The sequence below is a fragment of the Vanacampus margaritifer genome, chromosome 14 (assembly GCF_051991255.1).
Source record: "Vanacampus margaritifer isolate UIUO_Vmar chromosome 14, RoL_Vmar_1.0, whole genome shotgun sequence".
In the NCBI taxonomy this organism is placed as follows: Eukaryota; Metazoa; Chordata; class Actinopteri; order Syngnathiformes; family Syngnathidae; genus Vanacampus; species Vanacampus margaritifer.
In genome coordinates this window covers 12877624-12904509 of record NC_135445.1, presented here as the reverse complement: position 1 = coordinate 12904509, position 26886 = coordinate 12877624, and the positions used below count along the sequence as shown (strand labels likewise).

The following is a 26886-nucleotide window of genomic DNA, read 5'->3' as shown; positions in this document are numbered from 1 at the left end:
AATGTCCCTTTTAATAGAATACAAAGTGGAACAGTCACTTGAACAAAGTACATCATTATATAACTTTAGTACATTATTACCTTGTCAAAGACTTGATATTTTACATTGGTTGTACCAGGAGGTCAAGTCAAACAATTGTAAAGCAGCTATAATGAGCCTGAAATCATTGAAGAATTTCCAGTTTGTATCATTTGCACGACTCGACAAAAGTAAAAACTGTAAGCAGTGCTTTAACCTCTCTTAAGCGTTTTAAGTTGACGACTTTCTTTGGTGCGAGACTCAAGGCCACAACTAAAATAAAAATACTTTAGGCATGTGCATCCTTTAAAGCAAAACTCTACCGTCCATATGCACCCTTAGGTGGCATTTATACAGTAACATTTGCTTATACAGTCCAATAATATTTCACTTGCGGCTAAAGTAGTGAAATGTTGCGCTTGGTGTGAAAAACAAAGGACGACGTGAGCGAGGTAGTGAGCTTCGTTAGTGAAAAGCATCTTTGCCTCGTAAATACTGCAGTTAAACTCCCAAAATTGTAACACTTAATTTAGTAGCAAAATGAAATCTCGGAAGTTGAGCACTTAAATCACACACAAATTGATCTGTGTTTTTTTTTCCAAGTCCATACTGTGCTCCCTTTTAAAGGGGAAGTAGACCTTAAACATTTCTTGACAATAATGTTATATGTGAGCTCACTAGTCTAACCGTGACATTCTGATTTACATTACATTTGTAGAATATGAGTTATGCAGCAAAATTCTGCTGTTTTTATCCATCTCAGGGAGTGGCCATTTTGCCACTTTCTGAAGATGACATCACAGTTGCTCAGGTATCAGGCAACGACCAATCCCAGCTCACCTGTTTTGTGAAGCTGAGCTCTGATTGGTTGTTACCAGCGACCTGAGCAACTGTGATGTCATTTTCACTCGACAGCAAGTGGCAAAATGGCCGCCTTCTGATATTGATAAAAACTGCTGGATTATGCTACTTAACTCATATTCCACTAACGCAATATTAATTTAAAGGAGCACAGATTGGGCCTTGTTTTTTTCCCCCTCCCACTTATGTTTAATTTTTTTTCCATCCAAGAAACTCGGGGCGCTCATTAGTGAACCGCCAGGCTTCCCCGTTCTGTCTGTCTGTGTTTGTTGCTACTTTTCATCTTCCTCGTATGTTTTTACATACTTGGCCAATAAATCTGATTTTGAAATAGTGGGAATTACTTTAACACTTATTGGTACTTTTAGCAATGACAAATTTAGTAGGAAGAAGTTTGAGAATCTGCACAAACATTTTGCCAAAGTGTCAAAACAAGTAACCCCTAATTCCAGTGCAGCATTTTTGTGCAAAATCTAATAACTGTCTAATCAAGGTCTGTGCTGGAAGCACCTGGGTGGAAACGGCGCCGCACTAAAGGGGTCGCCCAAACTCCGCCCCCCGATGGTCCAAGAATGCAGCGGCCCCACGGCCACCGAGCCCACGGCGGCCTGCCGGCCCACCCGGGACACCACGCGGTGCACGGCCACCGGCTGCTGGGGCAGCGGCGTGGGGCGGGCCGGGGGGTGCCGACAGCCAGCCTGCGCGCGCTCCCTCCTCTTGCCGAACGGCGCCTGGAGGAAAACGTCGGGCGACGACTCGGGTGGTTCGGGGAACAAGAAGGCGCTGCTCGCTGTTGTTTTGGTTTTGAAAGGGGCCAGCAGGAAGATGTCGGGGGTGGGGGGGCTGCCGGGGGGCTGATCTTGCGAGGTGGCAGGTTTGGCTGCGAGGCTGCACGCGATTGAGGGAGTCACACATTCACTGGTTTTCTCCTGCGTCTCCTTGACGACCTGCACAGACGCCACCGTCCCACCTCCGTCTTCTGGCGTGTTGCTGGACAGCGCCACCTGCTGATCTGCGTGCGGAAATACAGTAACAGACAGGTGAGCTGAAGAGTTGGCACCTTTTCACTTCATATCGAAGAAAGACAGATGGAATGATGATTCAAAACAAATAAACAGCAACATAAAATAAAAATGGACACACATTTTTTTTGAAGAGGACTGTCACTTTAAGAGACTTTGATGTTCTTACCTGATTACAAAGTGTCAGCTCTCTGGATAAAATAAATGTTGATTAGTGCATTAAACCAGTGTTTCCCAACATTTATTTGAGCCAAGGCACATCATTTATTTAAACATTTTTAATTTTCTGCAAATGAAGTTAAACAATATTTGTGTTTTTTTTTTTTTTTCATTTTACTAAGCACCTTTTGTTTGAAGACGCCCACTTTTCAAGTGAGCAAAAGTATTAGAACAGACATTATTAAATGAACTTTTTAAAGTGAATAACATTTAATATTTGGTGACATAACTCTTACTTGTACCAGCACGGTATAAAAGCCTGCGTGTCTGTCTCCTCGGGGCTCCCTCGACTCTGGTGTCTCCTCTGTGTGCGCCCATGCACACCATCTGCCTGCCATGGGGTTCAGGACTTCATTTTTCATTTGCACCATTGGTTTAGGTTATCTTATTAGTTTGTTTTTTTCTTTACTTTTTCTAATAAATCTCTTTATTTGTGCACTTTGCCCGGTCTAGTCTAATGACTAAAATATGCAGCCATATTTCTATTAGTTTAACTTTTTTTTTTTCACTTTTACGTTAACTCTTTGACTGCCAGACGTTTTCAGAAAAGGGATGCCGTGGGTGCCAGCCGATTTAAGCATTTTGACTGATCTTTCAAGGTCCACTGAAAAGTATGTGTTTGGACTATGGAAGCACACATACTACCAAATGAAAGATTGGACTCTCATCTTTCATCAGAAAAGAAAGTTTGTTTCTACCTTATTCCATTTTTGAGTAATCAACAATAGAAAATGGTTAGTTTCACCTCTGTTTTGAAACAAACGTCTTTTAACGTCTTTGGCACTCCTCCATAGGATTTTACTAAACGTTATTTAACGTTTTTGGCAGTCAAAGAGTTAACAAGAGGATGAAAACTTAAAACATTTTATTGTACATTTAGAACAGATATTAAATTTGCGATTAATTGCGAGTGAACTATTAAAGTCGAGATTAATTACGAAAAAGAAAAAAAAAACATTTTAGTGTTGCAAAACATTGGCAAAAAAAAAAAGACATTGAGTGTTAATCACCAGCCCGCACACTGACATTCACATTTGCATTTTATTTGGCCATCTCTTTCGAATGATGTCACAAAAATAGAAGGAGCACAAGAAAAGATAGCACAGCTCTGACTGATGCGGGTTTGTGGACCATGAACACAAGCAAGGAGGTTTGAGCAAAACATCAGCTGATATTTCAGACGGGCTTTCTTCTTCGACGTGGGTCGCACTGCCTGCTTGTCGCCTGCGTGCTTTTTAGCGCCAAGCTCGGGAGTTGCATAGGTTCAAACTGCAAACGACTCTTGACAAAACGGAGGCCAACTAACAAGTCTATGCTGTTTGGATTGAACAACTTTGGGTGTGTGTGGGGCGGGGGGGTGGGACACATACTTTAAATACATTTGTCAAATAGAGAGGATTATTTTTTTTTGTTTAACAGGAAAATGGTTACTCAGCAAATACACTTTATGGACAAATATACTGAGACATTGTGTACAATTGTACACATCCAAATTTGTGGGAACAAGTTTGGCTTGATTGAACGAGGGCCATAAAGAGACTAACTACAGTTTCTCCTATTTTTGACTTCAAGTCAGAAATGGACTCACCAGCAAGCGAATACAGGCAATGGCCGGCGGGGGCCCTGAGATTCCCAGGGGCCCCAAGTGCCTCATAAAAACGGATAAAGTTGTCTTTAAAGCAATCATTGTTTTAGCCTTAATTCACACTCTTAAATGCACATCAAAATGTTTAAATCTATCATGATTGTTTTGACCCCCCCCCCCCCCTCTCATGCAATGGACTAGTCCATCTTCTATCCTGTACATACATGTGTAGACTTGATTCAGGAAGAGAGCAACAATTAGCAAACATAATTACTAAACATGCCCCTGATTCCTGTGCAGCAGATCGTCCCATTACTTTTGTCCATATAGTGCAATCAACCGGTGTGGGGAAACTACAGCCATGAGAGAATTTCAACAGGCCTACAATGAAATTCAAAAAAATAAACATTTTGGATTACCATTAGCCCCGCCCCAAATAAATCAGCATTTTGAAGGCTTTTTTCCGAATTTTGCAGGCGTGTTCATACAAGTGAAAATTAGCCTTTGGTAGCATCATGGAATTTGGTCACCATGCCGATCATGAGTACAGCCACTAAAACATCTCAAAATTCAAATTCCTGGGTTTATACTTTAATGAGGTGAGACGAGGGAATTTGGTACCAGCGCATTCAATTGTGAACGTCTGCAAATGATTAATCAATAAAACAATAAATAGGAACATTTTAAGTCGTCGTTAATGACAGCACTGAAGGTAATTGCTGCTTGAGGCTTTAATATGTTTTCAGAATTGTCATGGCGGCCATTATTAGTTTCCCCCCCCCACCCTTGGTTTCAACCAATACAATGCTCCTTTTTCCTGGCAGACGTTTTCCACCCCAAAGTGCATTTTGACCAAAAAAGTCATCATTTTTCTCAGCTTTCCACCCGAGACAAAACTGTGCTTTGAGGAGCGTAAGCCTCGCTATATTTGCAGCAAACAACAACACAGGTACTGGACCACACACACATTCATACACACACACACACACACACATTGGACACCAACACAAACACCCAATGACACTGCCATGCTTTTCCAAAACAACTCAAATTGATAAAGCGAAAGTAAACTTCGCACAAAAGCATACTTTTTTTTTTTCTCCCGTCCTCCAAGCGGTCTGGTCCGGCAGAGAAAATGAAACAGGACGAACACAAAAAAAAAAAGATCCTACTGGCAAGAGAACTTTTTTTGGGGAATAAAAATATAGTCCTTCATATCAGTCCATGTAAACACACGAAAACGCTTTGTACATAAAATGAGGAGCGGGGATTCAACAGGATTCCCACAGCTAACATTTCATCCGAGAAACACAAAAACACCGCTCCTCCCTCCCACACACACACACACATACACATAAACAGTCCACAAAGAGGAATGAAATATTCATATAATCTTTCAATATTATCTGATGGATAAATGTCATTATAGATATTTTTAAGACCAATATTCATTTCTTACATTCATTCTCTAACACTCTATTCATATTAACATTTATGGACAGGAAACAAAGTCATATATATCATATATGTATATATCAACAGTAAAGCTATATGACAGTGACTTCATTATGTACATGGGGAGAGGTTGACTGTATGTACACTAATGGGGAGGAAAGTCAGAATGTGTTGAACAATTTAACGCAAATGGGAATGGATGAGAAGAAATGTCCGGCTTCTCCTCGAGAGCATTTGGTAGGATTTTGTACAAAAAGTCGGGCACTGTATTTCCAACTCAAATCCATTCATTTTGTTGAGATTAGATTGACTGTTATTTAAAGGGTACACGGAGATGGTTGAATTGAATTGAATGAACTCACCACGAGGGTAAAAAAAAGGTCAGGGTGGAAACATGGCAAAATTTGTCTTTAAATCAAATATACACTATGAAAAACTGATGTCTGCAGAGAAGTGGCATATATAACAGCTGACATCTTGAGGAATGTGCATTTACAGTGTAGTAGCTTAACCTAGTGGGGACATTAGTAAATTACCTCATCTCTTTAAAAATGCCATAAAGCAGTCAAAATGGCGTTTTTTTTTATCCTATGTTGGCAAAAGGGGGATTATATACTTGATTACAAAGTAAGGGAACCTATGGATTAAAAATACTGGGAATTATGGTGAATTTTTGTGACCAAATACAACATTTTTAGAATGTCCTGTAAAATGTGTCAAGTCATAAACATACAGTGCTGACCTTTTTGTATGACTTCCTACCAAATCCTCAGGAGAATTGCCAAAGAAAATCTGCTGAATATTAATCGTTGCTCTATTTATGCGCTACTGTTCTATCACTATTCATGGATTAGTGCATAAGCAGAAACATGCGTCTTCTAATTGATATGGCACACTGCTAACCGCTATTAGATGAGCTGCGTTGTCATTGACAACTCTCTAGCTCGCTATTGCTTAACTCAAAACCGAAGATAACAATCATAGAATATAGGGACTTTGTTTTATAGCCTTTTTTTTTTTAACTCACAATTTCCACTGTAGTTCACATATCATTTGATGGCACGAGGAAAAGGTTCATATTTGTTTTGTTTTCACAGTAAATTTACAAATGCAGGATATGTGGCTATGGCTAATTTAGAAGCAGCTTTAAGGGTAAACTCTTCAATAGCCCGCACACAACTAATATTTTATAGGACAAAATTGCTATTTCATGAGATCATTTAATGTATGCAAATGAATTTTAGGGCCACAAAGAAAAGGAAATAACAAATAAAGTTATAAAATTATGACAAAAATGTAACTATTACGAGATTATGGTTTCAATATCAAATTTTTTTTTTAAACATTTTTGTTAACGATATAAAATAGAAATGGACATAATGCAGGTTAAATTGTAGCTAAAAAAAAGTTTAAATATTATGAGAATAAACTACGAATAAAAAAAGAAAAGCCAAAATATGACATGATTAAGTCGTAATATTTCTGGAAAAAGTCATAATCTGTAAACTTCGTAATCAATACGATAAGTTTGTTAGGAGAATGAAATTATAAATGTAAGAAAAAAGAATTTGCAACTAGAATGAGGTTGTTGTAACTTAACTGGAAAAAGTAATTATTCATATTAAAAGAAAAAGCTCTTCATGTGAGAAGAGAGAAAAGTTGTAATAGACGAGAATACATTTGTTACATTATGGGGAAAGCACTCATTTTAATAGGATAAAGTCGTAATAAAAAAAAAAAGAAGTCACAATTTAAATAAAAAAAAGATGACATATTTTTAGAACAAAGAATTTGTGGTAGAATAAATTTGTAATATATTTTTAAATAGAAGTTATTCCTCATATTACCAGAAAAGTTTCAGAATTTGTAAATAACTGTGTTATATTACCGGAAAAAGTCTACAAAACTAAAGTTGTAATAGTACAACTTTTTCCTCATAATTTTCCTCTTTTTCTTGTGGGGCCCTATTATTTCATCACACAAAACCCTGAAATCGTGTCGTTTTATTCCTTTTCGTAAAAACTGTGATGTAGTTTTCATGTTTATGAATTGCGGAGGGAACTATGACTAAAGCTCAATTACATATTATCTCCCAAGCGGGGTGAGTTGGTGCCGGGTTCGAGTGACAGCTGCCATTACAAAGCTGCAGATCTAAAGCTTTGAAAAGTGATAAAGGAGGTGTGATTTTTATTTATTTTTATTTTTTTTAGTCTGGATGCTTGACGGACAAGCTAAGGTGCAAAACAAGGCTCGTTTGTGAAGACTTGAGCTCAAATGTTGTCTTTTGATCATAGAACACTTTTATTGCTTCTCCTTTGTGGAACTAAGGTGGTTTCATATCATTCATTCATCAATAGGGGGGGAGGAAAACTCTTCATTTCCCTCTCTTGTAATGGATATGTATGCCTTTTTGAAAATATGATTTTGAAGCTCGTAAAATGTGCAAATAAAACAGGGCAGAATGGGAATCAGATCAAGGCAAACGACGACAAATTCACTTGTGCACAATGAACTACGACCACTTAGCACGAGGCTTATTGTACGCGACGACAATGAGCTAGCTATTGTTTTCGCTATCCGACATCATGTAATATTCAAAGGTTAAGCTTGAGAAAGAATGAAGATTGGAGATGGAGAGGAAAACGAGAACAGTGAGTTGGCCAAGCCAATAAAGAGGCCGGGCCGGGCTGCGATGGGAAAGGAGCGGATGGCGAGGGATGGCGCACGCACTAGAATGAAGATGGCAGCCGTGAGTGAGCTTTGGCATGACTCGGATCCAGTGTTACGGCTTCTACGGAGCGGGCAGCAACGGCGGGTGGGTGGTTAGGGGGCGGGGGTGTTACGGCCTACAAGTCGATGAGCTGGTCCACCAGCAGAAGGGAGCGGGCCAAGCTGGGGAGGCTGGATTCAGAGCCGCCACTGTTACTGCGCGAGTGGCCTCCTGAAACTGGCCGGAAGAGACACGGGGGAGGGCGGGGCGGGTTGTTGGGATAGTCGAGCAAACAAGTTGGGGAGGGAAAGGCAGAGGGTGAAGGATGGAGAACGGAGGAGAGGGAAAGAAAAAGCAGAATTGAGCTTTTTAGAGCCTTGATGATTTTTATTTTTTTTTTTACTACTTTCTTAAGCGACTACTGTATGTGAGTGGTTATCAGCGGTTCCTGTGATCCTTCCAAATTGCAGTATTTGGTTTGTAGAGACGTACCTTGGGAGTTCTTTCGTCCGGTCACGGGGATGGGGTCGAACTCGTCCTCTGTGGCCGCCTCAGTGCTGCTTTGCTGGGGCTCGAAGTCTGAGATGAGGAGGGATGAATCTGCAGAAAAATTGATCACGTTAGGGTATTAACTCATTCACTCCCAGCCAGTTTCACTAAAACAATCCCCTTCACTCCCGGCTGTTCTACTGGATTTTGACAGATTTTGCAAGGCCCACAGAATATTGTGTTCTATTGCTATAAAAACATGAAACCTACCAAAAGAAAGATTAAAGTATTTTCTTTCATCGTGGAAAAAAGTATATTTCTATCTGTTTTCGTTTTTATAGCTAAGTTTAATCATTATTCACAAATCTATTTAGAATTTTCATGACACTAAGAAAAATTCACAATATTGTGTACAGAAAAAAATCATATTGAAAAAAAAAAAAGCACAATATTGTATCGTGGTTTTGTACATAACAGCAGGGACAAAAATAGGTTTAGCCAGTCATTTTATTGTCATGTGCTCCTATTGGCTCAGTAGTGCAAAGTTTCATGGTCTATGTGGTTCACAATGCTGTGTTCAGGCTGGAGCGGGTGAAAAGTAATGTTTTATTTTATTTTAATATACTTACATATAGTTCAAATAGTACAAGCAACATTATCTTCAATGTACATAAACGACCTACAATAACTAATAACTCTTACAATTGAGGCGCTTACTTGTTAATACGCGCTCACATTGTGACTCGAGTCAATTAGTGGAGGAACTCAAATGTGTTACTTTCCCTTCATCTGGCCATTATAGGTCTTAATTACATAGGCAGCCAAGAATATTCCTGATTAAAATTAAACTGCACTAATAAACTAACCGCAAGGGGGTGCTAGAAATGCACAAATGGAATACAACCTCGCCTTTTTTAACACATGTTCTGCATTTAGTACCCATGACAACGACAACGTGGCAATTTTAATATTGCATCCTTACATTCAACAAAGTATCATGCCTCTTGTCTGAAACCAGCTGTGATAGGCCCCAGATAAATGTGAATTGGCAGAACAACGGATGGAAGGCTAATTTTCCAAAGCAAATAAACAATGGTTGAGAATCACTGCTCCAATGATAATGCCAAAAATTAGGCATTTATTCTCACATAAAAAACAGCTTGCATGCATTGTCTATTTGCGCAATCATTAATGACGGGTGTTTATAGCTATTTGCGCTTCCAACAGCAATTAGCACCTCTCCTTCCACGGCCGCATGCCACCGTCTCAAATTAGCAGCGACTGCAGGAAGGAGCACACAAAGGCGGCTTGATGAGTCGTCACCATGCCACAGCGCCTCCAGCACATTGATTTAGCATCACGCAGCAGGTGGCCAGACAGACACTTCTGCTCTGATTCACAGTCGCCTCAGACAGCGACGGTCAAACGCTTTCGTTCAGCGGTCCGACGACTAAAGGGCAGCTGCGCTTGTGCCACTCCGATGATTCCGCTTCTTCCTCCAAATTGGTGTGACGCACGCCACATTTCAAAGCTTATAATAATGACATTTTAGCTGCATTTACACCGCAGGTCCAACTGCCCTATTTTCATGTATATTTCAAGTGACTCATTAAGCTGTCTTTTTGAAACCAAAATAGTAACTAAATTAGTAACTCGACAAGCATCAACACCATCTAGTAAACACTACAAATAAGGCTAATAGGTAAAAAATAAACATGCGACTATAATACGCTAAAATACTGCTTAGTTGGCCTGGGCTGACTTCCACCCCATTGATTTAAATGGCCCGAACCTCCACATTACTCCACTGGCTTCAGTCAGCAAATGTTTTGCTTATTTAATGATGGACACAACTCTAATGTAGCATATTCACATTCTATTGAATGGCGTATGCTTTCGCTGTGGTTTCGATTTGCAGCGGATGAGTTCATTTGTGTTGTTTGGCCAGACTTGGGTGTGTTGATTAGAACAAATCACAGTATCTTGCATTGGCAGATAACGGATACTGATGGGATTCTCTTTCACATTTGGACGAGACCCGACTCCTATTTGATGATATGTGATTTTTCTTCTCAAATTAGGTACACTGACGCGTCCCTTTGAGGTTTGAATGAAAACCAAGTATCATATAAACAGTGGCCCATCCAAAGTCTTATTACACAATCTATACTGTCATTATGGTTGACTTCACTATTCTTCATTATTCTAACGTGTTTCAGGCTGAAACTGTCAAAATGAAACCTTTATTAGCCATGCAATGTAGTAAGCATTTTTTTTTTAAGGGGAAGTCAACCTTAAACATTTCTTGACAATAATATGTTATATGTGACCTCACTAGTCTAAACATGCCATTCTGATTAATATTACATTTGTGAAATATGAGTTATGCAGCAAAATCTAGTCGTTTTTATCCATCTCAGGGGGGCGGCCATTTTGCCACTTGCTGTCGACTGAAGGTGACATCACAGTTGCTCTTGGCTCAGGCAACGACCAATCAAAAGCTCACCCGTTTTCTGAAGCGGAGCTGTGATTGGTTGTTACCAGCGACCTGAGCAACTGTGATGTCATTTTCACTTAACAGCAAGTGGCAAAATGGCCGCCTTTTGATAGTGATAAAACTGCTGGATTTTGCTGCTTATCTCATATTTCACAAACACAATATTGACAAAAATACCATATTTAGACTAGTTACATCTGCATAGAACCTGTTGTTGTCCAAAAAATACTTTTGGGGTTGACTTCCCCTTTAAATAAATAACATTTTTAAAGAAAAGTAACCATAACTACTCAATGTTTACTGATGCTTACCACTGGTGGTTATCTTATCTTTGGCTCTTCACCATTACTGTTCTACTGATGCAACAGCATCAAAAACATAAAAAGCTATATACAAGGCACTTGTGTTTTATTTTATTTTTTTACAATTTTTAATTTGGATAAAATATTGGCTGAACCCTAAATTATACCCGTTGGAGGCCCCATTGTATAGCGATTAGTCATCCGTGTATCCTATTCTCAAAGCTGGAATCTCTTGAGAACCCCACTAGGGGAATTTCACACGCCTACCTGATGTTTTGGGCTGTGCAGAGTCTCCAGACAGCAGTGCAAACTCATCCAAAGCAGACGTAGCGGAGGCGGACGACACAGAGGAGGTGGCGCTGCTTGCGGCTGCCTGAGGTGCGGACGGACCGGAGATCAGAGAACAGCCCAGCAGAGAGGCGTCTGCAGTGATGTGATCTGAGTGAAGGCAGAACCGCGCACATCAGTTTTTGCCAAAGAGTCATCAATTCATATTTCTGAATGGATTAAACAAAGGTTACCTTTCGCAGAGTCCTCCATAGAACCGCCAAAAGGGTCAGACAAGGAGAGGAGGTCGGGAAGCATGAGTGAGGATACGTCTGGAGATTTTAGTCCTTCAATAAGCTTTTCTGGGGAATGACAAGAAATTCAAGAAGAAACATTTAACAAGCTGGACCGATCCGATAATTCAGCAATGCATTAAGAAGGAAAAAAAGAACGTGTATCCAAATTGTCTCAATTCTTTTATTTGAATAAAAAAGTATGCCAGTATGATGCTTATTTTTATGCAGCAGTGGTTCAATTCCAGTAAACAAATAAAATCATTTTACAGCAGATCAGTGGTGAAACAAAATGATGATGAAAATAAATTACATTTAAACATACTGTCTTAAATAAATTAAAAAAGGATTAGAAAATCCACTTACTGCACTAACAAAATAAAGATCTTCTTAAATGGTCAATGATTCACACAGTGCAACCTTTCAGAAGTAGAACTTGAGTGCTTAACCATACTTGTAAAAGGTAGCCATATTTTTCACACAATGCCAATAAGCCACTATTTCCGATCACGTGACCAATTTGGGTCAACTCTCTTATTATAGTTTACACTGCATCATAAGAGGCTTTCTTAAAATATTTCACCTCTAATAACTCTGAATAATGTTACAATATTGGAGTACATTCCAATTACAAGAAAAGTATCATTAAGCAAAAAAGCAGAGTTACCTGGTGCATTGGACAGTTCAAGGGTTTGGAATGGATCTGGGACGAGCAACAGTGACGCTCCTGAATCAGTGTCAACGTTGGTTGATGATCGTTCAGCTAAGACATAGTAACAACGTCAGACCGGAAAGATTTATTTTACAAATCAACAAATACTAAATTGGAGCCAAATTGATTTTTATGGATGGATTTGTACGTGCTTATGAAACGGGTACCTTGCGAGTCTTGTTCCGCATTTTCCCCATCTAAGGTCTGCAAGCCTGGTATCAGCTCTCCACATGGCGTTTCACACTCTGAGGGCGGCTCTGCAAAGCATACCCATTCCCAATTGAATGCGTCAAGAAAGCCACACTCAAGTCAGCACACGTGCTTTACCGGAAGGCTTTGCATCCTTAGGTTTGACTTCCTCGGTGGTGAAGCTGGAGAAGCTGTCATTGTCGTCGAACGGGTTCCATGTGGGCGGCGCGGTGGTGTCGCCACTGGAGGCGGGGACTCTGTTTTGGTCTTGGACAAGATCGCCATGAGGCTTGACGGAGCCAACTTGAGGTCTAGAGACAGAACACAAACCATCTGGTTGAAACAAAGCACTGAGGGAATTTGATCGCATTCCGTTTTCAGGATTTGAAATGACAGTAACTTACTGGATGATGTTTTCCTCTGCTGCCTGTGGGGAGTCTTCATTCCCTCCATTGGTGGTGCTCATTGTGACGTCACTTGGGACACGTTTGTGGCTTTGCACCTCCGTTGTCTTTGGGGAAGCAGGAGGAGTCTGAGTTGAGAGAGACATACACTTGTTCACATACAGGGAGTCCTTGCTTTACGTTTAAATGCATTTTTACTGATTTTGTGTCTTTAAATGTCGCGTCTGCAAGGCTGGTGAAAACTTACACAGCTGTGCATAATTATGGCTATTATTGCGGTGAGGATAGGGCATAAGGAAAATGTATATTTTCCCCTTTTTTCCCCCTTCCTAAGAAGAAAAATTTATATTTTCGACTAGTGTAAACATTTTTGAAACACCAGGAAAATAATTTTATTTGCTTTTTTTTTTTTTTTTTTTGAGTGACAGTTTATATATAGTACCGGTATTTATGTATCCAGTGGTGAAATAATAATTCTTTAATTTTGAAAAAAAAAGTCAATAATATGCAAAACATTTCTTAAAAAACATATAATCGTAGGTCGAGTTATTGCTAATTATATTACATAGGTCGCCCCTCGTCTTAAGAGAAGGCTGACATGTTCCGCTGCTATCTTTGTCGTACGGATACCCGCGAACGTAGTTAGGTTCTGGTGGACCCAATGGGTCGACTGCCGTTTACCTTCCTCAGTTGGGGCCTGAAGCCTGCAGGTGGTCGTCGCTGGGTCCCACCGTTTGTCTCCCTCTGCTAGCCACTTGTTAGCCACTCCAGCTAGTTCTTGCCAGCTACTCTTGCGCGCTACTCTCGCTAGCTCCTGCTAGCACGCTTGCTCACCCCAAATAATAATTTGTAGTAATTGGTTATAGACTTGAGAAGTGTGGTCTTTCTGAGGCACCGCAGCGCACGTGCTGAATTTGTTTTCATTTGTTTCATTCAATTGTATCGTAGTAAATTAGGCTCAAAGAGCTCCCGTAAAAAAACGCAACTTATAGTTAAATATATTGCTTACCATCTCAGCTGCTTTTTCCCTGACTTCTGTGGCGGCCGACTGAGCCAGGATGACCAACGGCTGACTCGTTTGCTGAGGTTGCTCGTCCGCTGATTGACCGGCGACTGATTTGTTGGGCGGCGGCTGAGCTGCGGGCGTCTGAGCCTGGACGGGAGGCTTGCGTCGGGCGGGACGCTGAGGCGCGGCCGGGCTGGACGGAGGCGGCGCTGCCTGCTGTGAGGTGGCGCTGGCCGCGGACGGAGGCGGTGCAGTTTGCTGGGCGGCGGACGGCTGTGCTTGGGCTTGCGGTTGGACATCTGCCTTGGAAACAGGTGCCACTACGGCAGCTGCGGCCGGAACTTCTGCTGCCGAAGCTGGCTGCACAGCACAAAGGCAAATGAAAGTGCTTTACGTGAATCACCACTGAAACACCTAACCCAAGCCCCCCCCCCCTTCTGTATGTACCTGCTTCTGTGCTACTGCAGCCGAACTGGAGTTGTTTTGTGACTGGATGAGAGGCAAAGCACTCTGTGCCTTCTGTGACTGCAGGGCCGCCGCTGGCTGCGAGAGGTCCAAGCTGACTCCTGTGGCACAACATGGACATTTGCATGTTGGCAAAAGAACGAGGAAAAAAGTATGTTTCTGATATGTCATTGGCCACCGTAAAAAAATAGCCTGCAACTGCAATGAAGTTGGCAGAAAAGCTAATAATTAGCCTAGTTGCTTTTACTTCTTCTGCTCTTTCTTTGTTTTTTCCCCAGCAGTCTGGATGCAAATATTGTCGTCTGTGTTTGTCATCTAGGAGGGTACACAAGTAATCTTAAAAGCAGTATCAATACACCCGATTTTTTTCCTTGTCATGTGTTGAGGTTTCTCACATTTAAAAAGGTGTATGCCACTTTAGACAGATGCAGAGAAATAGAAGTGCTTTAAGATGAATTTACACTATATGTCTTAAGCATCCATTTCAATTTCACATCTACCTTCTTTTCTTGGGAGTGTGTTTTTCTATTTACTCATCTGCACAGTAAATTTTTAAATGCCAATATAGAGCAACAACAACAGACGTAAACAGACATTGTTAAACACTAGGAGTAGCAACCTGTGGTCAACAATAGTCTCCCTATATAATGGCTCAATCTTTAGTTGCTTCTGCCATGGTTTGGGTTTAACATCGATAAATGCCATTTTATGTTTACGCTGTTGAAACATGGAACCTACCAAAAGAAAGATTAGAGTCTCTTCTTTCATCAGGAAAAAATATATATATTTGTATCCGTTTCCGTTTTGCAGCATTTAGCATTGGAATATTTCATCGACATTCACATTCTTGGTGAAAACACTGGCAAAAAGAGATTGTTGCAACATGGCCCTGGTTGATCTCTTATACTCTTCTGCCACCCGCTGGCCATTTTTTGTAATAATTAACATTGCTTTAAGTAACCTCTTCATGTCAGAAGCTGCATCAAAGCCTTCAGTATGCATTAAAAAAAACGTGTAAACACATTTTTGGGAGGGAAGGACAAAGTATTAAAAAACTTATTTATGCGTGTTTGGGTTTGAATGAGTTAAGGATGGGCGAGAACCAATACCAGCTATCTGCATCTGGTTTTATTTCTGGGTGTCGATACTCGCAACAGTGGCCGATACTCTCTTATGGATGTTTTTTGTTGTTGTTGTTGTCACGAAATAGAAATTAGAAGAATAAAAAAATTACCAATAATTTCAGGCAATTTTTAAGAAAAAAAGCTATATTGAGATATACTGTATGTCTTTCTTTAGAATTATCTGTCATTGTTTTTGGTGGGGGGTGTTTATGTATCAAAAGTACTAGTGGTATCGCTACTTGGTAACGGTGACTACTAGCGGTGGGAATTTTCAAATGTACCACGATTCAATTAGATTCCGATTTTTGGGTCTGCGATTTGATTTAGAATAGATTTTCAATCAAGAACAATTTTTGATTCAAAATGATTTGATTGACAATGATTTTTGCTTCAATCTATAGTTGTGCAAGGAATTGTAATGATCTACTCCAGTCTGACTCGCTAAAGCTAATTAGCGCGCTACTCGCGGCACTTTTATCACTCAAAAGAACGGCTCCACGCTGGAAAAAAAACAAACTTTTATTGGAATAACTTGATCGTGACTTTTTTTCTTCTACTCTCTAATGGGGCTACAACTTAACAGTGTAATAGACCGCGTGGAACCACGCTGCCCCTCAGTGGCCAAACCGGGTACAACATGAACAGCGCTCCAAATAAAGGCAGTCAAGACAGTATAAAATAATTTAAATAAAATCAATTTTGGGACATTTAAAATCGATTCTGAATCGTACTAAATGTGAATCGCGATCCTTATGAGAATCAATTTTTTGGGCACACCCCTAGTGACTACTTAAGAGTTGAGTACTTATACTCTGTCTGAAAAAAAAAAGTGGTATCGAACACCCACATAAATTTTTTCTGCTGATGCAACAATGACATTCGAGTACATTGGAACTGGGACTCATGGGGAGGACATAATCTGAAGGATGTCACTATGTCATGATGCTAAACCTTTGAAATAATTTAAAGTAATTTAGAATGGCACACAATGGACTAGAGGCACTGCTGTCTGGGCACACATTCTTATTCCAGCACTCAGTGACAATTAGGAGTAAAACTAATTTTAAAAAAAGAGGCGTTATGCCACTTACCAACAGGCTGAGCTGCCCCACCGGGGAGATTAGCCCGCTTGCGAGGGGTAAGGGCAGCAGGCTGAATCGGAAGGATGCCGGCAGCGGCCTGAGTATGAGCCGCTTTGGGCCTCTGGCGAGGAGTGATGGAGGTTTCGGTGGTTGGGATCGGGTCTGTCAGTCTGGTGACAAAGATGGTTGTTAGCCTACTTGTATATCATGACAGAGACCTCATAAATATTAATTCAGTGTCCATTACAAATATTAGCACATCTTAAATGGTAATCCAAGGAGGTGAGACTTACCTCGGCTTGGCCTGATTCTTCTTGGCTGCAGCAGCTTCGCTCGCTTTGATTGGCTCAGGAAGTTTGGAAGGAATTGAAGAATTCTTGATGTGTGTGGGGGGGGGGGAGAAGGAAATTTTTATTTACTTTGTCAATAGCAGCAAACCAGGACAAAAAAAGCAATGCAGCCAGTTGAAGGCTTACTCAGGGTGCAAAATGTTATGTGGATTGATTGGTGCCTTTTCCTAATGTATCTGAATTATCTGCTTTAGTGCGTCATGCTCAGTAAAAAGCATGTGAATAAAATCAATCATGGATGACAGAATGAAAAGCAAAATCCTAACAGACCTTCACATTCTGAACGGGACAAGTCCGCTGTGCCAGTTTAAAGGCAAAGTAGGACACCTGGTAGATATCTGGCCTTTTGTCTGGGTCAGGCTCCAGCATGTAGCCTGCAAAAACACGACACAGAGCTAGGAGGGTCAGACTTTTAAAAAAAAGACAAAAAAAAGATCAGAGCTACTGAGTCATGCACGCCTTTGTGAGAGCACAATTTGCAAACAGTCTAATAATAAAAGTGTTAAGAGGAACTAACGAATGAGGCAGTGGAGATCGTAAGAGTAGCGGGAGTTGTCTGGAATGGTGAAACTGCCATCGCAAATGGCCACCTGGCTTTCACCAAAGGGCAGAGTGAAGAAGCACAACTTGTAGAGCAAACAGCCCAGCGCCTGGAGAAGAACACCACATGCATTTCCCCGTCACACCAGAAACACCAAACCCAGATGAGAGGAGCGATCAAAACATCATCGTAACACAGCCCATCACACAAGGATCTGTTAGCTTGTTAAATACATCCAGTGTGTGTTATCTATCGCACTCATTTAAACTCACTGCAAAATCTGTATTAGTTGCACATCAATAAATCCATTCATGTTGACAGAAATGTTGGCTGCCATGTTTAATTTAACAATGGCGGCAGAAAACAGAAAGCCTCTGCGTTTAATAAGTGAAGCTATTCGGGAACACGCCCTTGGGTGTCCAGAAGGGAGAAATTCCAGGTCCAATTGCATAGATGTCTAAAAATAGATTATACAGTGGCTGCTTCGAATGCATGGCTCCCTTATGAGTGACACAATGCAACCAGGGCAATCTTTCATAGAGGAAATGAAGTAACTAAACATCTCTGCATCTAAAGTGGTGTACACACAAACAGATATTTTTTTTCTTTTCCAATCATTCAGAAAAAGCCCGATTGTTGGATGCTGCTAAAACATTATTCTGTACTGATTAAACTGAGTGTGGTGTGTCAAATATTTTATATTTTTCCCAGCACGGTCGGACCCGACAATCGGAAATGTTAAGTCTGTTTAATGTCACTGATTGTGGTTAACACAGATCTTGGCTTAGCCACTGACTTTCCTGATATAAGGTGAAAAGGAACGATAGCCAATTGGAAAGTGAAAATTGGTGTGAATGTGTAGGAAGCTTCAGGTTTGTCTTCGCTTTTCAAAATGATCATCACTTGTCACAACAATCCTTGCTATCTTAGTTTACCCAGATATCCGCTTTGGTGGTGATGATCTTGTTGTTGTAGAGGTTCACCATCTCAGGTGCACGATATGACAAAGTGGTGTACCTGAAAGAAAAACAGGGGGAAAAAATTCAGTGAACATAAAAGGACATAAAATGGTGGTTCTATGTCACATTAAGTCAAATTTCGTGACCCAAAAATAATAAGAAACACACTCACTTTTTAATCTCTTCCTCCACAGCTGCCACACCTTCGGTCTGTGGACTCAGGGACTTGTTAGTGGCGCTGCCAAAGTCACAGAGCACGTAATGACCTTTGTCGTGCAGGAGAATGTTCTCAACCTACACACATAAAGAGATGAAATTTGACATACACACTTCCAGGCAACCGTGAAAAGTGGTAAGTGGTACGGTGATTGACCTTCTCTGGCACTTTACATAATGAATGGCGAAACAAAAAAATTACAACTAGTGGTGTCAAAATTAAAGTGTTCATTTTAAGTTAATTTGAAGTTCCTTTAACGCAGCCAATTTTTTCAACGCGGGATTAATGACCGCCCCTTGGAAAGCCTGTATTCGGGCAATTCCAGTCGCAAGACAGTCCACGTCAAAATTTTGTAGTAATGAATTTAATAATAATGCATATATTTGTGGAGACTGGGGTCAAGTTGTATTTGACAATTTTAAAAATCTGCCGAATTTCACAAGTTACTTCATGTTAAAAATTAGATATCTCTTAATATGAAAAGAAAAATGCACTGAGCTGTCACCAATGTCTTACAAATGCAATTAAGCCATCTAGTGGCAGAAAAATGACCTATCACACTTGTTTTTTTTGTCAAGTACAGCTTTTTTAATTTCAACTAAATTTTATGAATTACCATGAAATTACTGTATCAATGACTAAAGGGTGCAGCCATATTTCTATTAGTTTAAGTTTTTTTCACTTTTATGTTACCAAGAGTATGAAAACTTAGGAAAATTAATTTATTGTACATTTAGAATCAACTATTGAAGTCATGCGATTAATTATGATTAAAAAAATATTATTGCCTGGCATCCCTCCTCACATGGAGACAACTACATTTAAATCGGTCTTTGCGAAAATAAAAATGCAAGAAAAACTAGCAGGTTTTAGACCTTTTACGACCATTTTCTTTTGAATGTGTCACCTTGAGGTCTCTGTGGACGATAGGTGTCTTGCGCTGGTGCAGTCGAGACACGGAGTCACAGGTGTCGCAGAAGATCTGAAGCACCTCCGCCTCTGTGAAGCCCGTCTGCAGCCTTTGATTCATCAAATTAACAACCTGGCCACCTGCAAAATAATCACATGCAGGATGCAACAGCATATATATATATATATATATTAAAAAAAAAAAAGATTAATCTCCTTGGCGATTTTAAAGTGTGTTCATGTGGGTCATGTTGATAAAAATATCCTCTTCATGCTTCATTAGGTTCCCCCGGCACCTTCTGACAAAACCGCTGTATCAGAGCAAACGACTGCAGAAATATATGGTTCTGGACAGATTCTGGATTCTAAACTGTAGCAGTACAGTCAATGTTCCCTCACTTTTCGCTGGATACACGTTCCAAGACAGCCCCGCAAAAGTAAATTTGCGCAGAGTAGAGGTTGACTTTTTTTTTTTTTTTTTTTTTACACTATTTGGATGCAATGTCACACACTCACTTTTTTTGTCATGAGGCTCAACAAGTAGCCAAGCTCGGCCTCTTGTCATCATAGTAACAAAAGTCAGACTATGCACTGGCCTAGCAGGAGAAGGAGCTGCGAATGCTTTTTAATGCAATCTAAACTTAAAACTAATTTAATGCCAACTTTGTATTGTATACATAGTTTATATATTAGGGATGGCAGTTGATTACAATTTTTAATCCTAATTAATCGCATGACTTCCATATAGTAGTTTACTTGTAATTAATCTTAATTGCATGTTTTATCTATTTTAAATGTACAATAAAATATTTATTTTCAAGTTTTTCCATACTCTTGTTAACTGACAAAAGTGGAAAAATATAGTTACCAAATACAAATAGTATATTTTAGTTCATTGATACAGTAATTTTATAGTAAGTAATTCATGAAGCTACAGTTAATAGTTATGGTTAAAAGCAGTGAGAAACATTAACTCATAGATTTGTGTTGAGGTAATTTCTTGCCACTAGGTGGCCTTAGTGTTTAATGTTGGACATTGGTGACAGGAACAGTACATTTTTCTTTTTCAAATTCAGAGCAATTGGTATTTATATATATATATATATATATATATATATATATATAATTTATATTGGTATCAACTTGCAGACCCCAAGCCATTTTGCTCATTGATAATAACTAATTAATAAAAAATATTATTTTTGCCTAAATCATCTCCTCACGATAAAAATGGTTAAATTTTTGTGTTTCCTGAAAAATCTGAAAACAATGGCTTAGGTGATTATTTGAAGAAGGCATTATGTAAAATAAAGCATGAACAATTGTATTTAATTTTTTAATGACTCAACATTATATTATTTATTGGCCATATGGCCATGATTTTAGCGAATTCCATTTAATGACCTTTAAAGTTTTTTTAAAGACCCGCAGAAGCCCAATAAAAGACTGCTTCTTCTTGTTTTAAAGTCATTTGAAATATCATTTTATCATATCAATATCATAGCCATTTTTAAAGAATGAAATACACATTTTGATTTGAATTGAAATGTTACAAAACGGAAACAGTTACACAATTACAGCCACACCCCTTTCCTTGAGAACACTCACCCTTGCAGTAGTCCATCAGTATAAAGACCTCCCACACGTCCCTTGAACCCATGGCTGTGATACTGGAGTCCAGATAACCCACAATATTCTTGTGGCCCACGAGGTCTTTCTGCAGCACCGCAAAATAGGCGAGACAGAAAAAGAGCATCATAACCCCACAGGAAGTTTGCGCGAGACATGCCAATTATGAGACTGGCCAACAAGAATGTTTGAAAGCAAGGAGTGAGAGTGGTTTTCAAGGCTATTTACAGAATTCTTACAGAGTTGTGTACAAGTTACTTTATCATAAAATGCAGCTAAGGCAGTCTATATTGTATGTGTGTGTGTGTTGGACTAAGAATGCTAAGAGAGTGTTACAATGAGTGTAGAAAAGGAATGAGAAAGACTGTTAAGACAAAATTGCCGAGTGGAAATTCAAGTCAATGTTGGTTTTTAAAGAAAACACTGGAGGGTGGAGTTCAGCAGATCAAACGTGTCTGACGGTTACTCCAAACTCAACATTCCATTTGGTGTCGTGTTTCTCAGCTCAATGAGTGACAAGAGAACAGTCATGTCAAAATTAGCATGATTTTAAAAAAATGTCAGGAGAGAGAAAAGCTCCAGAACGGTGACAAGACTGAGAAAACAACAAGAGCATACTACCAAGCAGATGAATAAACACACAGGCATCTGTTTATGTGTGCATATGCGTGTGTAGTTGACAGAATTCAGCATGTTTGAACAAAACATTGTCCATCTGTGACATTTCAAAGGAATTTTTGATTTTCTGTTATCAACAGATTCGACACCATGACCTACTAAATCGGCGCTCCCTAAATTATGGGCTGTCAGATATATCTGACCACCATCAATATGACACAGACAGACAGACATGGCATCTATAAAGCTGAAGTTGATGTGAAGTCCGGGAAAAAGCTGCAGAACATTTTACACTGACCCAGAAAAAAAAAACAATATAAGAGGCCCACGGAAGGGAAGTACACACATAGCAAAATTTTTAAACATGTATTTGTAAAAATAAACACCTCTCCCCAATAAACATCATACCATCTATTATATTAGATGCCCAGTTTTCTCTGCAGCCAAGTAAATAAACACAACATGAGGAAAAGGTGGTAGTGTTTTGTTGTTGTTTTGCATGCGTTCCATGCAAAAACAAAGCAACACGCACGAGCGACAGGAAGCAGGCGTTTTAATTTTCATCCACTCACCATTATTTGAATCTCACACTTGCACACCTGCAGGTCGTACTCATTGTTGACGTACATCCTCTTCAGGGCGCAGCGCACGCCCTGGTTTGTTTTCACAAGGAACACGATTGCAAAGCCGCCTGTTAAGACACACACAATAATACTGGCTGTTCATTTCGATGCGTGTCAAGTGCTAAGCTCCATTTAACAGATTTTGATCACGGCATACAAAGCGCTTTCAAATATGCTAAATGAAATGGTCAGGACAAATAACAAATGGTTGAGGCCCTTACAGTGTTATGCATTAGTCATGTCTTAGCTGCAGGGTTGATATACTGTAGAGGCCTACATGGCGGCCTTACCATCTGCTGCAGCTCAGACCACAAATTCACTTTGCACAGTTCGGTCCGGATCACTCGTCTTCCATTTCAGGCTGATGTTACGTGTTTACCTTGGCGTGCAACGCTGAATTATACGACAGTGGGGTGCATTAAAACTGCATGAGATACCCATGGAGCCAAATGTACAGCAAATTTAGCCACATATACAAAACTAATGTATTTTTATGTCAGTAATGATGGTTGTATTTCAAGGACTATATGTGTTGTGAACCTCAGCTATAAGAGATGCCTTGGATGGATTCCAGCACAAGAGCATTTGTAAAAATATGTCACTCTATCAAATATGACTTTATTGACAGTCCAATACTCTTTAAAACGGATTTTAACTATCTCATTTATAAAGTACTGCAGTGAAAATGCCTAGCAGTATGCAAACTGTAAAATAAATAAATAAATAAAAATAAAAAACACAATTACAGAATAGTCTTAACATTACCAATCAAAACCAGCATTAATTTGGTACAGTGATATTTTTCATACAGCTCTCGTATTGCCTCTCCCTACATTTTATGATTGCGCAGGGAATGCAATTTTCATGGAAAATAGATGTTTATACCGTCTTTAATCTCATGAGCGGGCAAAGTGGATTTTATGTTGTCTTATCCTCCCACCTCAGTCACACAAAATGAAATTATCTTCGCTAGTCAGTTTTTAATCGAGTTTCTTTTTCGCAATCGATGATGGAGCTCGCTTCTTGGGTCATTTGCCTCAAAAGGAGGACTATAGGAAGTCAGTTTTGAGGCAATCGAATATAGCAAGGCTGGGGAAGCTACGGTTCCCTCAAAACATTTGATCCAGCCCACGCTGCAATTTCTAAAAACCTCAGAGGAACTATTATAATTGCTCAACACAGTGAGGTAATAGTTTGCACTTCTGGGTATGAATCTAGGCTTGTGGTTGCGTTTGCATGCTGGTAGCTAGTCTAGGTATACCGTATACCCTAACTCCTGCCCAAAGTCTGCTGGGCTGGACAGCCAATCAATCGCAGGGCACATTAAGACAAACAACCATACACATAAACATTTATATCTGGGGACACGCGAGAAAAAGCCGGGATACAGTCAGAAAACACAAGGGGAACTCCACACAGATGTGGTTCCAATGGAGATTCCAACCCAGATCTCCTGACTGTGAGTCACACATGCTCACCCCTAACTCCACCCTACACAGGACAAACATCAACATACAAATCTTTGAAGATGGGTGTGATGTTTTTAACCATTACCTTAGCTGCAACTGGTTCTAAAGCAGTTTGGTTTGATTGACACCGTCAGAAATGCATTAATTCATTTCAAGCCCAGAACCTCAGAACTGTGAGGCAGATGAGGCAACCACTAAACCAGTGGTCAGTATCCTGTCAAAATAATAATTTTAATAGATCATTTTTAAATTTTTTAAGTTTTGACTCTGACATTTCTTGATATATTTAATTATTCATTTTTATCTAAATCATTAATTCATTTGAATATTTTATCTTAGAAAATACAAATAAATATGCAAAAAAATAATAATTTCTACACATTTCTGTCTTTCTTTCTTTTTACAGCCACATGAGGCTCCAGAGCCGCAGGTTGCAGACCCCCTGCACTAGACCAAGAGTAAAATGCCCGTCAAATTTTGCAGGTGTACTTAAATGCTGTCTAGTGAGTTCCTAGCTATTTTTGCTGGGTAATGTCCTTGGAATACTACAACTGATACCAAATGAATGGCTACAAAGAGGTGAAAAAAAATCCTGTCTATCCACCTGTTGCCATTGACACAACAGAACAATTTATTTTCAATGACTATTAGCAGACCAAAATTTCACACCATATAAATTTGTGCATAAATCGCAACCAGACCATTATATCCGTTACAGGGGCAGACCTTCCATTGCCTGGGGCCCTCCAAACATCGAATATAAAATGGTTGTTTTATTCCTAAATCACATGCTTAAAACACATCAAAATGCTTAATCTAAAATGATTATTTGGCGTGTCCCCCTTGTGAGCAAAATGAAGGAGAGTTATCCCATGGGAGCAGAAACGGTAAGAAATAAAACAGTTTTTTGTTAAAATTACCAAGGTTTTAACTAGAGATGGGCGAGTATAGAGACGGATATATTTCAAGTTATCGATACTCTCGAAGTGGCTGATACCAGTTTCTACCGACCTCTTGTGACTAATTTATGATCAGAAACTAGAAATTAGATGCGAGAAGAATAGAACATTCCCATTCATTCCATGCAATTAGAAAATGCTATATTCATTTATTTTTATTATGTCAGGTTTTTTTTTGGGGGGGGGGGGGGTTACATTGCATCTATCAAACGTACTGTTATCGGTTATTATTCGGGAGTTCGCACTGGTATCGAACCTTTCAGCTGTTCTTGCCAGGAGCAGTACCACTGCTGTCAGTGTCAGTCGGAGAGGATTCGGTGGAGATGGAGGGGGAGAGGGACATGAGATGTGAAGATGTACTGCATTTAAGTGTTACACTATTTTTAAATGTTAATTAATACTCTTATCAGTTGCTGTGAAAGCAGTGAGGTGATCGACTTCTTAAATAATAATGTCCAAGCGAGGATTGTAAAGCTTCGTTCAGGAGATGGATCCACAATCTTTGCAGACAGTACATTGACGTGCATGGTGATTTTTGGAAGGTAAAATGTGTGCTGCGGCTCAGTGAACGTTGGTAAACACAGTGACAACACGCGAGACAGTTAACAACAAATGCCCCCATTCACCTTCGGCTATGATCTCCTCCACGGTGACTTGGTGGCGGCCCACAGCGAAGGCTCGCCCGATGAAGTTCCCCCCGGCATGGCTGGAACCGGAGCTGCTGCCACCTCCTCCGGAACCCGGTCCGGAGCTGACCAACTCCCGACGGGAATCGAAGAACTTCCTCATAGCGTCAAAAATGACAGGATACCGGACTGGTGGCTTACAAGGGATGCTTTGTCGTTGCTTCTATTTGCAGCATCCAAACACGGAAATCAGTGACGCCTAAACATAAATTTTGGTGGCAAAATGAAAATTGGCACGCCGAACACGGTTGCGCCTAGCTGTTATGTAAGTGAATTACACACCAGCGGGGAGGCTATAGTAGCATCCTCCGGGTAACGTACACGAATTCCTCTTTTGCACCTATTTAGCTCGTTTTATCCGACAAAAGCATCGGTGTTCTCTTCCATCTCTCGTTGCGGCTAGCTAGATGCTAGCTCCCCGCGCGCTATGACATTTCGTGTTTAAGGTTATCCGGGTTATCCTCTGACGTTGAGGGGTTTCAGTGCGATGGAAAACAGCCTCGCTCCACCAATATTCCCATCCTCAGTAGAGCCGTGCGGCCGTTCGGTGGCACGTAGCCGCACGGGTAGCCATTTAATCACATCAGCTGACGAGAAAACTGATTTTTGTTACTTCGCTAACCCTGTATAACGCGCGAGGCAGCCTCTTGTCGACCACACTTGTTTGGAATAAAGCTGAAAACGTGACACGTCCCTAAAAATGGGTAAAGAGCGGACGTTTTTTGTCAGCCTTCTGCTCCTATCTCTGCAACCACCGCGTTCTCTGGCTGCCAATGATATCGCAACATCCCTAGCTGTTGCCGTTCACGGCGCGCAGGCGATTGTGGGTAATGTAGTGCAGTGAACGCAGCTGCAGTCTCTCCTCCCTCATCGAGTATGTGGTCATATGCGGCGTTCAAGACGAATGGGTGAGACCAAAAAGCACCAATGATAATTGTTTTCTCTCTCGTCCCCGTGCTTAATTACTAGCTCAATTACACACACACATATATATATATATATATATATATATATATATATATATATATATATATATATATATATATATATATATGTTAATAAAAACAATTTATACTCCCACTTGATGTATTTAAATGCAAATATAGACGGGTATCAAAATAGCAGCATTAGTAGCATAGCTTTTGGTTACGTCAACGTAATTAAAATGGCCAAATGTATTTTAAATGATGATTGCTACATTGTGCTGAGTTTACAATTTCCATAAG

General features: G+C 40.0%; 1 protein-coding gene across 3 annotated transcripts; it reads right to left on the bottom strand.

Moving 5' to 3' along the window:
* On the bottom strand, positions 1–26473 carry LOC144064030 (AP2-associated protein kinase 1-like). Of its 3 annotated transcripts, XM_077586173.1 has the most exons (21): positions 25943–26473; positions 25601–25859; positions 22496–22614; positions 21285–21393; positions 19675–19817; positions 18723–18844; positions 18527–18608; positions 17568–17700; positions 17321–17424; positions 16994–17076; positions 16710–16870; positions 14477–14595; positions 14033–14389; positions 13024–13151; positions 12758–12930; positions 12598–12687; positions 12386–12481; positions 11680–11787; positions 11426–11596; positions 8363–8470; positions 1–1891 (listed from the first exon to the last, which is right to left on the bottom strand). In XM_077586173.1, exons 2-21 carry the CDS (start codon positions 25761–25763, stop codon positions 1368–1370), a joined length of 3093 nt encoding a protein of 1030 aa, XP_077442299.1. In that variant the 5' UTR covers positions 25764–25859; positions 25943–26473; the 3' UTR covers positions 1–1367. The 3 variants fall into 3 exon arrangements, with proteins under 3 accessions (XP_077442299.1, XP_077442298.1, XP_077442300.1); XM_077586172.1 differs by having other exon boundaries at positions 25601–26473; XM_077586174.1 differs by lacking the exon at positions 1–1891 and adding an exon at positions 3148–8107 and having other exon boundaries at positions 25601–26471.
* Between the last annotated feature and the right edge of the window lie 413 nt (positions 26474–26886).

Bases quoted from the DNA above. Each gene is read 5' to 3' on its own strand.
- LOC144064030 (XM_077586172.1), bottom strand. From the start codon at position 25,763: ATGAGGAAGTTCTTCGATTCCCGTCGGGAGTTGGTCAGCTCCGGACCG. The intron at 12,931-13,023 runs GTAAGTTACTGT...TTCTGTCTCTAG, and splicing joins GCAGAGGAAAACATCATCCA to ACCTCAAGTTGGCTCCGTCA. The intron at 12,688-12,757 runs GTAAAGCACGTG...TATGCTTTGCAG, and splicing joins TAAGGATGCAAAGCCTTCCG to AGCCGCCCTCAGAGTGTGAA.